This window comes from Carcharodon carcharias, chromosome 10, assembly GCF_017639515.1.
Source record: "Carcharodon carcharias isolate sCarCar2 chromosome 10, sCarCar2.pri, whole genome shotgun sequence".
Classification (NCBI taxonomy): Eukaryota; Metazoa; Chordata; class Chondrichthyes; order Lamniformes; family Lamnidae; genus Carcharodon; species Carcharodon carcharias.
In genome coordinates, this window is record NC_054476.1 from 67,185,870 (window position 1) to 67,200,684 (window position 14,815).

Sequence of the window (14,815 nt, forward strand, 5' to 3'; positions counted from 1 at the left end):
CAAGTTGAAGGACAAAGCATACAATACTGCGAAGATTAACAGTTTGTCAGAAGAGTAGACAGATTTTAGAAACTAGTAAAGAATGACCAAAAAATGAGAGAAAAATTAGATTATGAAAGAAAACTAGCTAGAAATATAAAAATAGGCAGTAAGAGGTTTTAATATTTTAGTATTTGAAAAGGAAAAGAGTAACTAAAATGAGCATTGGTTCCTTAGAGGGTGAGACTGGGGAATTACTAATGGAAAACAAGGAAATGGTAGAGACTTTGAACACGTATTTTGTGTCCATCTTCACTGTAGAAGACACAATAAATATCCCAAAAATTCTTGTAAATCAAGATGCAAAAGAGAGGGAGGAACTTACAACAATCACAATTTGCTAGGGAAAGGGTACTGGGAAAGCTATTAGAGCTAAAGGTTGACAAGTCCCCTGGATCTAATAGCTTTCATCCAAGAGTCTTAAAAGAAGTAGCTGCAGAACTAGTAGATGCATTGTTTGTGATATTCCAATATTTCCTAAATTCTGGAAAGGTCCCAACAGTTTGGAAAATTGTTATTGTAACACTCCTGTTCATGAAAGAAGGGAGACAGAAAACAGAAAACTATAGGCCAGTTAGCTTAATGCCTGTCATGGGGAAATGCTAGAATCCCAAAGAGGTAAAAGCAGGATATTTACAAAATCACAATATAATTGTGCAGAGTCATCATGGTTTTGTGAAAGGAAATCATGTTAGACTAATTTATTTGAGGAAGTAACAAGCAAGGTAGATAAAGGGGAACCTGTAGATGTGGATTTACAAAAATGATTCAATAATTACCACATTAAAGGTTATCACACAAAGCAAGAGCTCATGGTGTAGGGATAATATTTTAGTATGGATAGAGGATTGGTTAGTTAAGAGAAAGCAGTTGGCCAGCTGTTACTAGTGGAGTGTCATAGGGATCAGTGCTGATGCCTAAACTATTTACAATCTATGTCAATGACTTTGTTGAAGGGACCGAATATATGGCAGCTAAATTTGCTGATGATACATAGATAGGAAAGTAGGTTGTCAAGAGGACATAGAGTGTACAGAGGGAATTAGACAGGTCAGGTGAGGGGGCAAAAGTTTGGGAGATGATTATAATGAGGGAAAATGTGAACTTGTCTACTTTTGCAGGAAGAATACTATTTAAATGGATAGAGATAGAGATTGGATGCAGAACATTATGATACAGGACACCAGAGATAACTCCCCTGCTCTTCTTTGGAATACTGCCAAGGGGATCTGTTTACTTACACCTGAGAGAGCAGTCGTGCCCTCTGTTTAACGTCCCAACAAAGGACAGTACTCCTACCTTTCTGGAGGGTGGGGGCCTTATACCTTCTTCCAAACCAGACACAGTGGTGCAGATTATGGTCCCCAATGGATCGCATGGATGGTTGCCATTGGGGTTCAAAGTAAGACCATTTGCCACTAACTCCAGAACGTTCTCTGGGGCCATCAACGGAAGTTGTCAGAGGTTGGATATACACTAGGTTTTGTTTGCCACTAACTTTAGACTTGCTTGTGTATAGCATGCATTTCTTTTATTGGTCATATTTACTTCCTCTGTCACATTTCACAAAAGCATATTTGCGCTCACGTGTTATTTGACTCAAAGTAAAAAAAGCAAAAAAATCATTACTTAAAGGGTAAGGATTTTATTGGCCAAAAACATGGAAGGCATCTTGAAAGCTGTTAGAGTGCGGCCATTAGCAGTGAAAAGTTGTGACCGTTCCTTCATCAAAAAGAGTCTGATCAGTGGGAAGCGTATACTTAGCTGCAGCTATCCAAACAGAGGTGGCCATTCATCTACCATAGGTGAATATGCAGATCTTGGATACTGCAGCAGGGTTCGCAGCCATTTTCAGAAGTGCCCAGCTGTGCCACCTTCCCACTGGCATACTCGGCCTGGGGATATTCAAAATCATCCCCCCTAATTTGTGGTAAGTCCTGATCTGTCTCCACCTGAACCTCTGAAATGATGTTTCAAATCCAAGTTGTTGATATAAATTGGACTAAGCAGTGGTCCCAACATCAATCCATTGGACACCCTACTCAGTACTTCCTCTAGTACCACAGTAGCGGCTGACAAGTGAACATTGTTGCTCAGGTTTTTACATGACCTTGCAGCAAAGGAAAACATTTGGGTGTTAATGGCTGTGGCCTTCCCTCAGTCAGTCATGAAAGTTGAACTTTACTTATTTTACTGAGTTTACTGATTTGCCATTCTGAACAGTTTTCTTGCACAGAATTGTCAGTCTTTAAGCTGAGATGGGTTTGTTGTGTGTGAGACTCTAAATGGTATTTAATAACTTTTCTCTTCTTGGATTTCTCTATTCAGTGCTTTACTCCTGGCACAGAGGATAGATGGGCCTAATAGAAAGCATGAGAGAGGGGCCTAGGGTGGCTTCACTTCATGCTCTTACTGATTCTCTCTTTCATTGCTTGATCCTCACTTCCATCATTTGTTTTTGAGTACAAACCACCCACCAACCACCTCTTCTCTGCCATTTGCCCATTTCATGAACGCTTATTGCTGAGTACTTTCAGACACTGTGACACTCAGCTGTAAAGATGTCTGTTGTTTTGCAGGAAACCCACCCTCATGCCTGAACATGCAATGTGACCAAAGCTGCGCTCTGATTGGAGGGATGCCTGTTTGCAGCTGCTATGGTGGTTACTCTCTGGGGAAGGATGGGAAGACCTGCTTTGGTAAGACTGATAGACACTGATCAATGTTGGGCATAATCAACATGAGCCCAGGCTTCAAGGGCATGATAGATCTGATGATGATCCAGTGATTATCAGAGCTGGGAATATCAAAGGTTCAGTCCCTGGTGTATGATGAGTTGGCGTCCCTACTTAGAGAGAAAATTATGTACTCACCTGTCTGGGCATATCGGGCCTCTGCCACGTCCTGGAGGCATCAGTAGATGGCTCGCTGGGAGATGCTGGATACTTTGCCTATTTCTGCCTTAGAAGCCCAGTTGCATGGAGATGTAGTACCACTATGACCTTTAAGGCCACTGGCAGTGTGGTGCTAGACCTGGTCTGAGGCTCCAGGTCATGTTGAAGGAGGTGGCATAGTTCTGTGACATCTTTCTTATTGAACCTTAGACTCCTCAGGCATTGCTGCTGGCTCATGTGGATGTATGAGAAGCAATCTCAGTAAACCTGCAGTTGGTAGGATCTTCTTTAGAGACCCTTCCACGAAGACCTTCCCCTCTCTGCAGTCTTTGCTCCATTTGTTGGTCATGTTGCCCATAGGCACTACAGCAACAGCCATCAAAATCTCTTGTAGACCATAAATGACAAAATCCTCTGCCTTCCCTGAATGCAAGCATAACCTTGAAAAACAATCTCAGTTCTTCCATCAATATTACAACAGCAGAAGTAGTCAAAAGGACTTCACCTGCAAGTTGGATACCTGTCCCTTTAAATAAGGAAAGCTGGATGTTCCTTGTGCAGGTGAGTGCATATTCAGGAGTGAGTGATTAGTGCGGATGTTCGGTGGACATGCAGAGACCAAGTTTGAAAGAGTTGAGTTAAATCAGACAGACTGCCTGATTGATGGTCACCATCAGATCTCTCCTCACGCTACCATTGCATGCACAACATCCTGTCCAATATGGAGTGCTGCACTACCTGCACCATTTGTATGGCTTCAGGGTTTTTGTAATGTCGGCAGCAGCGGTTCTATGGCTCCCAAAATTGCAGCCCAGATGCACTCTCCAAATACATCGTGTGTGCTCTCTAGGAAGTATATGTTTGTGGCAGCAGTCACAGAATATTTGCGTTTAATGGAATAATTTAATTTTCTTTACAGTCATGTCACAGTTTTGTGTGTAGCTCTGCAAATGGCCACATATGTGCAAACAATAAGCTGTGCCTTGTAGCGTGTACCTGATCAGCTTGTAGCTTGAGGGAGAAAGCAAAGGGGATAGAATGACATAAAAACAGAAAATGCTGCTGAAACTCAGCCGGTCTGGCAGCATCCATGGAGAGAGAAACAGAGCTAACGTTCCAAGTCTGTATGACTCTTCTTCAGAGCTAAAGAGAAGTAGGAATGTGATGGGTTTTATAGTGTTTAAGAGGGGGTGGAGCAGGTAAAGCAAGAGAAGGTCAAGGATAGGTTGGACTAAGGAGAGATTGACAAAGATGTCATGGACACAAGACAAAGGGAGTGTTATTAGTAGTGGTAGGGGCTAAGGAAGGAGCTGGTAGTGGAGAATGTGTTAATAGCAGAACAAGGGTCAGCGATCTGTGAAAGCACAACATAGAAACAAGTGACAGATGGCCTTGTGTGGGTGGGGTGTTTACTTTCATCAGGATAAAACAATAGCTGCCTTAACTGTTGTTAGTGTCGTGCTTAAGTGTATATAGCTGAGCCTATAATGAAACTTCGCTCAGCTAAATGGAACAGTGAACAACACAAAAGTTGAACTGAAATGTTTCCTGTGGATGTTTGGAAGGAGTATTTTACAGAAACACTCGAGGGCAGTGGTGACTTTCACTGTCAACTGGAAGAGCAGTAGGAATGGTTGTCAGCCCCTTTGCTCATTGGAGAGATTACTTAAGAGGTGAAGTAATCGTAGGATTTATGAAAACCTCTTGTAAAACTATAGGTCCTATATTAATGCCAATTTGCCATGACCTAACGAGTCTGCATAATGCCTGCCATATTGAACCCAGGGGTGCTGGCTCCACACCTGTAGGAAGATGCAGCTTAATCTAATTTCCAGGCAAATGACCAGCAGGATCCCTTGGGCAATGCAATTTAGTCTTATAATGTCACATGGCAGTAAATTTACAGAGTTTCTGATGTCAGACGGCATCTCAAGCATAAAATACAATATCAGTGGGAGCTCAGACACACTAGTTACGGAACGCAAAACTCCCTTTGTAACATACAGGAAGGAGAAGATATAGAATTTACTTTGCCTTCAAAGTGAAGAAAGCTGTACCATTCTCGGATGTTGTGAAGAACAGTAGTGAAATGAACACGAGACTTAATGATAAAAACAAAAAAACTGCGGATGCTGGAAATCCAAAACAAAAACAAAAACAGAATTACCTGGAAAAACACTTAATGACTTTGTCCAAAACTCCAAGCATTTTGCAGCATCCAGCTTCTCAACCTTGATTTTAGTTTTTATCCTCAGTTGTGAACTGCACATTGAGTGACCCTGAGAAAAGAGATGTGATGTAAAGATGCGTGGAAACATATTGCATCACATTGTAAAAAGGTTTCAAGTTTCATGTGTAGAGCAGGTATTTTAATGTTGCTGTGGTGCTGGACTTTAACTCTGCCCAGGGAGTCTAGAGGACATCATTTTGGCTAGAGTTAGTGTTTGGTATTGAGTTTCACTGAAGATTTATACTAAATGCATTGCATGCACCTTCATCGAAAGGTCCTGGTGTGCCTCTTCCCTTACACATAAAGCAAGCCTTGTCCCTTGAGCACTTTTAAATTTGAGAGTTGTGCTAGTGTGCCACAAGAGGGATGGGTTGCACAGAGTCTTTGGAGGGGGGGAGGGAAAAGGCTTGCACATGAGGGGTGGGTTGCACAGAGACTCATGGGGCTAGGGGCTGGAGAAGGCAGGCTGTGTTGTGATCAGTCTTGAAGGAACGGGAGAACCCATTGAAAGACAGTCTCGGTCCCTGGTCTGGGGTGAGAGATTAAAGGCAGTCCTGGGGCTTTGTGGACCTCACAGTCAGGGTGAGAGATTAAAGGCAGTCCTGACACTTTGCTGGCCATGCTACCCTGTGCATGGCATGCTCATAGTAATCCTGCTCCAGGGACGGGCAAGGCCTGTTTGCTCAATTGGGATAAGGCACAGCTTGGTGTGCAGGGTTGTTCATTGCCTTACTGTCAGTGGTGATGGGGTTGTTTGGCTCGGTACTGAGCTGCAGATGGATGATCACGGTCAGGGGAGGCATCTGCAGCCTGTAAATGGGTCTTGGTCATCTAGGTCTGCGAGTTTGTGCCTCAGCTACAAGGCTGTATCAGTGAAAAGTTGATAGCGCAGACGCAGCTCTAGGGCATGAAATTGGCTTTCTGTTTGTGAGTGGGAGGGCTACTACATTTGCCCAGCATTCATTAATCTGTTACATCTATTAGTCCACAAGGAGAAGGAGCATTAAATAATGGAGCCTGTGCTCAATGTTGCCTTCCTGGTGACAGTGATCTGATTGAGGAGAAGGGCCCAGCGTCACCTAGAGGAGGCGCAGGTTTGAGAAGAGGCCTGGCCTGAGGCCCCGTGCTTCAGGGGAGCCCCAGCAAGACCCAGAGGATGAGGAGGTTAGACCCATCTCACAGAGGCAACTCGCATGGCCAAGGGTCTACCGAAAAAGACTTTCCTATCTGGAGATGAGTGAAAGACAATGTCGCACATGTCTGCACTTGTCCAAAGTTGTGGTGGATCATATCTGCCACATTTTGCCAGAGGATATAATGTCTCATAGGCTGGGAGGACATCCCCTGCCAGCGGCCCTGAAGGTCACTTCTGCACGCAAAAGTTTTGCCTGCAGATCTTTCTAGGGATCCACAGGAGACCTATGGGGCATCTCTCAAGTCCTCAATACATAAAGGTATCAAGGAGGTGACAGGTGCCCTCTAGAGTAAGGCTCATCATTCTGTCAAGTTTACACTCGATGAAGCCATCCAGACTGCTAGGTTTCTGGGGTTTGCTGCTATTTCTGGCTTCCCTAGAGTACATGGTACAATTGATTGCACACATGTGACTTTGAGAGCTCCATGGCAGCAGCCCCTGATGTTCATTGATAGGAAAGAGTTCCGCTCCTTGAACGTTCAACAGGTGTATGATCATAAGAAGCACATCATGCGTGTTTGTGCCAGGTACCCTGGGAGTTCTCATGACTCATACATCCAGGTGCCTCACATATTTGAAGGGCCTCAGCAGTTACACGGCTGGCTGCTTGGGGATAAGGGGTAACTACTCAAACAATGGATCATGACACCTGCGTGTCATCCTATTCGCCACAGAGGGTGTCCAGCATATTCATGGTCTGCTCCACCCTTTACAACCTGGCCCTTCAAAGGGGGATCCCTTGCCAGAGGGAGACATGGAGGAGGCTGAGAGTTCCTCAGACGATGAAGAGCAGGAAGGGCAGGACCCTGAAGATGGAGATGAGGGCCAGCTTTCATGTGAGGATGCCATGGAAGAAGACAGTCAGTGCCACACTGATAGCCACAAGATTCCAGGAGGAGTAAGGTGCAGCAACAGGACACGGCCACATCCCTTCTGCCATGCCAGTGCACTGAAAGGATTTACAACCAGTAACATCGAGAGCAAGTTCAACATTCAAACTTGCACCTTCAACCCTTGTGATGCACCTAATCTTCAGAAAGGTCAGTGGTAAACCCTGTATCTGTGCGCTCTGGAAAGTGAAAGTCAGCGCAATAGCACAAACACTGCACTAAAGGACTTGATGCAGTCGTCACCACTTTAATGAGAAACTTTTAGCGGACACTGAGATGTACACATGGTTGGAGAGACCATCTTGGCTACAGGTCTTGTGCTTTGGCACTACCAATGAAGAGACCTGTCTCATTTAGAAAAACAATTCCAGCTACCCCTCCAAAGCTAGTGAACACTCCTAACTCCATGTTGCCTTGTAAGGAGTAGAAGTTACTAACGCATTCAGCAAACACTTTCAGTAAAGAGTTTGACACATCTCCCTGACATAACATTATCATGACTTAGCTACACATCACATAAACGAGAGGCTGACAAAGGAAGGTGATCACTGAGGGGGAGCTTAGGTCATCCTCGCAATAAGAGGGCACATAGATGCATATGCACAATACTTTCAAATGATGACACCATTTTCATGAACAGAAAATGATTTACAAAGGTGCATGATATATATAGTGTTTGAACACTCGTGACCCAGAAGTGATATCAAAGTTTCTTTATTTTTCTAACACTACCGCTACTTCTTGGTGTATCCCCAACATCAGCAGCAGGGGTGGAGGCAGTCTTTGATGACTTTGGTGGGCACCCTCTTGAGGGCTAAGACCTGGAGGGCCCCAGCCTGCTTTGGGTGTCTTGCTGTGGGGCAGGTGTACCCTCCTCGGCCTATACAGCTGGAGGTGATGGGGTCACAGGTAGTGGGGAGTGGGATCAGCTGAAAAATCTCGGAGTCACCTGAGTGGATGGCCCTGGGTCTCCAGCTGCTGGTTCTCCTCCCTGTGGGTGCCCAAGGTTCCCTGCCTGAATTCTTGAGGAGAAGGAGCATGTGGAGGGCAGTCCAGGTGCCTCAACACACTCTCACCTAGCTGCTGATGGATCCCACCAATGCCTATAACAATGGAGTGAAGGTCTGAATGCAAACCCATCAGGATCTGCTGGACCAAGGTCTCTAAGGTGGTTGGCACCCTTCCCATGGAGACCTCGAGGCATTCACATGTTGGAGCCATGAGATAAGACAGAAAGCAGACGGACTGCTCCATCCTTCACTCAAGTCTGTTGACTGCCTCTTGCAACTCTATCTGATTTTCTGCCACCTGTCATTGCGTCTCCAGCATGTGTGAGACGGCCATTTCCAGAGGCTCATCATCTGACTCAAGCTCAGTGGATGCCTGATCTCCAGCAGTTCTCCGAGTACCAGAGACCTGGGTTGTGATGGCTTCCGACTGCTGTGGAGACGTGTCAGTGAGGTGTTCCCCAGAAAGTGACCCCGAGCCTAGTCTAGATCCCTGACCCAATGGGGTGGGGGTCTCTGCACTGGTGGAGGGTGCGGGTGAACCCTGTGATGGTTCTTCCTCTGATGCATCCTCAGTATCCTCCTCTGAAGTGGCCTGCAGGCTGGGGCTGATGGTAGCTCTGGTGGTCTGTCTGGGCCTGCTGGTGCCTGTAGGAAAGAGAAGATAGATTTAGGTCATAAGCAGGCAGAATACAACATTGCCTGTCCCTCACTGTGATTATCAGGTTGTGATTAACTCATGGAGAGATCATCCATACTGGCTTGCTGGGAGAGGCCAATCTCGCCTTCCCCACAGGAGCGATCTTTGTCTTCACCTGCCAACTCGGCAGCATCCTTATCTAAGTGGGACAGCTCCAGGACGTCTGCCGTCCCTCCTCCTGTCTGGGATATCACCCTCCAGTTGTGGACAAGCTTGGCCTGCAGGAAGATAGCTGGAATGGAATGTGATGAGAAGGGATGGAGGAGAGGGTGGGAAGCATGCATGCCTGCTGTGTGTGCTGAGCCGTCCCCAGTAAGGGCTGAGGATGGAGCATGATGGATGTAGTGCTGGTGATGTTAAAGTGTCCATGAGACAATCAGTGCTTATGTCTCCGGCTAATATTGTGTGAGATCCCTGAGCGTTGTTACCCTTTGAGTGCATGATGTCACTATGAAAGTGTGAGATTGGAATGAGCTGAAGGCTGACTTACCCTGGCAGAGCAGATGAGATCATTCATACCTTTCCTGCGCTGGATGGCGTTCCTTGGGCAGGTGCCTGAAGAGCTGACCTCCCCTTGCAACTGCCTCCCAGGCCGGGGAAGCGAGGTTAGTGGGCCTCCTGGAGCCATCCCTTGGGTTGAGGACATCCCGGTGTTGATGGATTCCATGGATGAGGGCCTTGAGGGAGTCTTTGCTGAAGCTGGGAGCAGCTTTCTTCTTCAGTGGAGCCATAACAAGAAGATTCCTGACAAGCAGCTGGATTGCTGACAGTAATGTGTGTGTTCAAGTGGCATTTAAAAATGGCGTCTGGACCTTTTGACTCCATTAGCCGACAATGGGGAGCGGACACATCAGTGCTCAGCCTGCTATGTGATTTGCAGAGCTACTCACCAACGCATAGTTAATGAGCTTCCAAGCATGAAATTGAGTGCAATTTCCCATACCGCAGCCCAATGGGAAACGTACCGCGAAACCTGCCGCCACCACATTTAGTCTCCGGAATGGAAAATTCCACCCATTGTTACTATCGGCAAATGTAAATGACCGCCTTGGGCTGCAGTGCTGGCATTTGTGGATCTTGATCTTGACACTGAGATACATCTGACTCCAGAAAATGTGAATTGATACTGTGACTTTCAGACATCATCGGGTGATTCTCAGTTACTGCCAGTGATCTGAAATTCATTAACGATGCAAACATGGAGAATCCGAAGCACTGGCAGGAAATAGGGAGAATCCAGGGCACTGACAGTAAACAGGGAACATTCAGTACAAAAGCAGTATGTAGGGAGAAACTAATCCCAGTCACAGGATTGCTGAATTGGCCCCCAGTTAATCAAAAAATGGGAGGATAGCAAACAGCTTATTGTAAAAGAGGGGAGAAACTGAACCAGTCCAACCTCTTCAAAAATTGGTAAGGTTGGCTTGAGGATTATTTTGAATCAAAATCAGTATCTACAGGGAAATGTGCCATTTATAATATTAGAAATCATGCTTATTCTTAATTGTAATTTCCTGCACTGCATTGTAAATCACTTATAAATGCATTCCCAGAGCGGTCTTCCACTTGCATTGCAAACCTGGACCTCTCAGTTGGAGCTTAAATTATTGGGCTGGGCTTGCTGACCAATTATTACCCCCTTCCCCAACCTTTGATTCTGCCTTTCTTCAGAAGGCAGTTAAAGGATACTTTGCTTCTAAATCTGATAAATATTTGCAAATTCTTTGAGGACTTGCTGTTTGGGAAGCAGCAACATGTTGTAAGGACTTTGGAGAGGGAGGCTGGAAATGGGATTGTAGTTTAAAAATATAAAGAGGTCAAGGGTGGGTTTATTGAGGATGGGGATGATAGTTTTGAAAGGGAGGGGGTCACACTAGCTGAGGAAAGAAAACCATTTACAATGCCAATTGAAATGAGAGCCAAGAAAGGAAGTTGAATAGGTTACTGAGAATGGCTCGAGGGAACGGGGTGGGCCTCGTGGGCGAGATGAGCTGGGGAATGCCATAAACGGACATAAGAAAGAAAAGAATAGTAAAGAGATATGGCAGGCACATGGGATTAGAATTGATGCTCAAGCGGGTAATAAACATGACACTGACTACTTGGACTGAATGGCCTCTGTTCCTGTTCTCCGTTCTATGTAATCTGGAAGACTGAAGTAAAATAATGAGAATAGTCCACTCAATTTCTGGATTTGCCAGAAATTACTTAGATATTGGCTGAGTTGAATAAAGACAGTCATTTTATAGAAAGTGAGGATTTCCGATTTTGCGACAGCAATGAGGAACCTTGTACGCTGCCAATGCACATTGGAAAATTGTCGGCACACAGCGTGAAGTTTTCAAACATGTGATGTTGGAAACCAAGGTTTCATAACTCTGGCCACATTCAACAAATTCCCCCACAGAGTGAAAACTCAGCCCTTACATCTGATTATCTTTTTTTACCCACATGATCCTGCCCTAAATGTAATTCTTTTCTCTTTTATCATTGTTGTTGCCAATTCAAAAGCACAAAATAATTAATTAAAATATCTATTAACTGCTTGCTTGGCTGTTTAAAGCTATGTCACTCAGCTCTTCTAGTTTCAAATGATCGTTATATTCTTTTATATTTGATTTTATTGCTGTTCAAATGTTTTCTGGTACTCCAAAATAAATTATAACAATGCCAGCCACTTGTCCCCACTAATGTTGCGAGGTTGTTGCCTGTCCAGGGTCTATTTCTAGGGCTGAATCTTTAGGCCCCAATGTGGGTGGGGGGGTGTACATTTGTGCCACAAGCTGGCTTGCCAGTTCCCTGGCCCAATCCCACCCCCGGCCATTTCCCAGAAGTGGGATGGTGGTGGGGGAGAAGTGGGGGTGGGGAACCACATTAAAGGCGTATTGAGGCCTATTGTTGGAGGCCAGCTAGGTGGCCTTCAGGTCCCTGGAGGTGTTGGAGACCAGTGCAGCTGCCTGGTGGCAATCTCCCGGTAGCAGACCGCCTGCCAGTGCTCTAGGTAGGTATGAAGGCCCTCACTGCCTGCCTGGTTTCAGCTACAACCACAGATCATTGTTTGAGGTGAACCCACCACCACCCCCCCTCCGCCCCCCCACCTCCCTTCTCCTCAATGGTAGCCTGGCTGCAGAGGCCATTTTTTTTTTGATGTTGGAGAATGGGCCTTCATCTTGAGAAAACCTCTCCCTCACATCTGAAAATGCGGTCTGCTTCTTCTTCAGAACTGGAGGGCCTCCTATTGGCCTTCCAGCCTTGAGATCCTGCCTGCCATCCTTAATTGGATGGCGAGCCCGCCCTCTGGTCATTAATTGGCTAATGCGAGGTCAATCACAGCAGGGTAACTGTTCCCAAATAGTGGGGGCTCTGACCCCAATTTGACAGCAGGCTTCTGAAGCCCGGGGGAAATCCTGCTCAAAAACTTCAAAATGGCTGCTGTTTTTTTATAATTCATTGTAGGGATATTGGTACCTCCGGCAAAAGCAGCGTTTTTTCCCCTGCTTTTGAGAAGGTGGTTATCAGTCTTCTTGAACAGCTGCAGTTAATATTTTATTGTGATATGTTTCATTGTTGTGCATATGTATTTCGTGCTGTCCAAGTGAGGACAAAAATAATTTAATAGTTTACGGTCAAGATAATTAAAATTGACATCTGACAATATTTTGCGCACCATCAAGTGAGCCCGATGTCATCTATTATTCTGAAGTTCTAGTGGATTTCCACCTGGAATCAAGACGAGTTAAAGTTTTAAAGGAGTAATATTGATATTCCTTAAGAAGGTGATGTCATCACTTCTTGAAGCAGTGCACAAACAGAAGCTATTATTAATATAAATGGAATGGAAAATGAACAGAGTAAAAACCACTTTATTAAATGTGAAAAAGCGCTAAAGCTTTTGTTAGACACTTTACGACCCTGGTATAAAAAAAACATCTGATACAAATCCAACACATACCAAATGCACCACCACTCACTCAACATAAAAGAAAGCTTACTGAATATTTCAGCAAGGTTTCTACACCAGCCAACCCCACCCGCCAATCCCTCTCCTAGTAAAAATAAATATATTGTACAATAATAAAGCATTCAACAACTTTCGACTTAAAGTCAACTGTAAAACTGAAATTAAACTTTCAACGCCGCTATGTATTTCAAGGTTTATTTATGGATTCCAGCCCAAGGAGCAAATGAGATGGTAATAGAAAAATGCATCAATCATAGAAAACAAATTTAGTGAACAACAACTTTTAATTTTAACCATGCTTTTTGAAAAGAAACACGAAGATATTTAAACCACTTTTATGGGCAGCATCTTACCTATGTCGGGCGGGGCAGGCGCGGAGCTGATCGCCATCCAGGATTGGCTGCGCACCTCCATTGTACGTGTAACGCGCTGCCAGTAGTGTTCAGTGCTACCTGGTGGATGAGGTTTCCTGAAAAACACAAAGGCCGCTTGGACTCTCCTCCTGCCCGCCAACCTTAAGGTTGGACAGGCAGCATTGCTAGCAACTTTAATTGGTTTTTTAATGGCCTTAATAAGCCACTGACAGTTCGGAATATCTAAATGACGCAAATAATTAAATAACAAAATATCTAAATGATGCGCAATGACGTCGGGACGCACGACTGACGTTATCGCGCATCATTTTGCGCACTGGCATGTCGGGCCCACCCCCACACGCCGATGGCAATATTCTGGCTTATATCTTCAGATTCGTATGTACAAATGTCAATGGACCAGGATTATCTGTCAGAATGACAGTGAAGCTATCGATGCTCGTTAACAATGCCTCCGTCTGATTAGTTGAGGGGAACACAGTTGTATGCCATCTCACATAGGTCCCAGGTGCTTGATAGAAGGTACCGTGCCACTTGCATCTGCTACTTACCACAACTTGCCATGCAAAAATTCATGTAAGTTAATTGGCCAAGTCTAGTGAACAATGGGTGTCAAATGTTTGCAGGTTCCAGTAAATTCTGCTCAGGTTAATTAGCATTCAGGAAACAATTTGATCCTGTAAGGAAGTAGGGTTTGGATTGCTATGCAAGATACCCTTAAGATTGTAGATTAAGATCCATTTTATACAAGGGGCATCAACCAGCACACTAACCCTTCCTCTGTCAATGCATTGGGTTATGCTTTAAATGGATGATGTATTTCTCTTTATTACAAAGTGCAAAGCCCAAAACTCATACCCAAAACCCAATGCACAATGTCTTGAACTAAATCTGAAGATTTCACTTCCAATGTTTATCATTATATAATGGTCCAATCTAAACTACGTGCATCAAGAATTAGAGCACAACCTGAAAACAGACCAAAGCAGTGTATAGCGTTGATGAATTCCACTTAGAAACGCCAACATTTGAATCTCACTTCACACTGAAAAAAATCAATGTATAACAAGAACCATTAGCAAAGATAGAAAAGAAGTAATTTCCGAACCTCATGATCCTTTTGGACAGCGTGTGTTGATAATGGAGCATAACAGAGGTTATGGTGCAATTTGCAAACAATTTTTGGACAATGAATTTAAATGCTTAGAAAAGAATTCACAGTGCATGTACAAATTTCTGATTTGCTTTCCTGCCAAGTAAGGCTCCCCAAGGAAAGTACAGTAATAATAGGCAATGTTAAATTTGTACTGCAAGTGCACCCTTTACAATGAAAAAACAGATGTCGCAATTTAACCAAATGCATTTTAATTAATTTCTAATAAGTAAACTATGTCCTAAAGCATGAAATAATTTTAATTTTGAAATGTAGTTTCTGTGACACAGGTACGTACCAATTTTTCTCACATTAAGTAAAATATATTGGAATCTGTTTCATTTGTAATGCATATAATGTTTTAAGTGTCTT

The 14,815-nt window shown here is 44.3% G+C and overlaps 1 protein-coding gene across 1 annotated transcript in view; it reads left to right on the forward strand.

Moving 5' to 3' along the window:
- LOC121282841 (von Willebrand factor C and EGF domain-containing protein-like) overlaps window positions 1–14,815 on the forward strand; it is a 159,605-nt gene that overhangs the window by 73,225 nt on the left and 71,565 nt on the right. Inside the window, exon 5 of the mRNA XM_041196654.1 lies at window positions 2,619–2,738. Coding sequence (XP_041052588.1) covers window positions 2,619–2,738 — 120 coding nt within the window. The remainder of the gene's footprint in view (window positions 1–2,618; window positions 2,739–14,815) is intronic.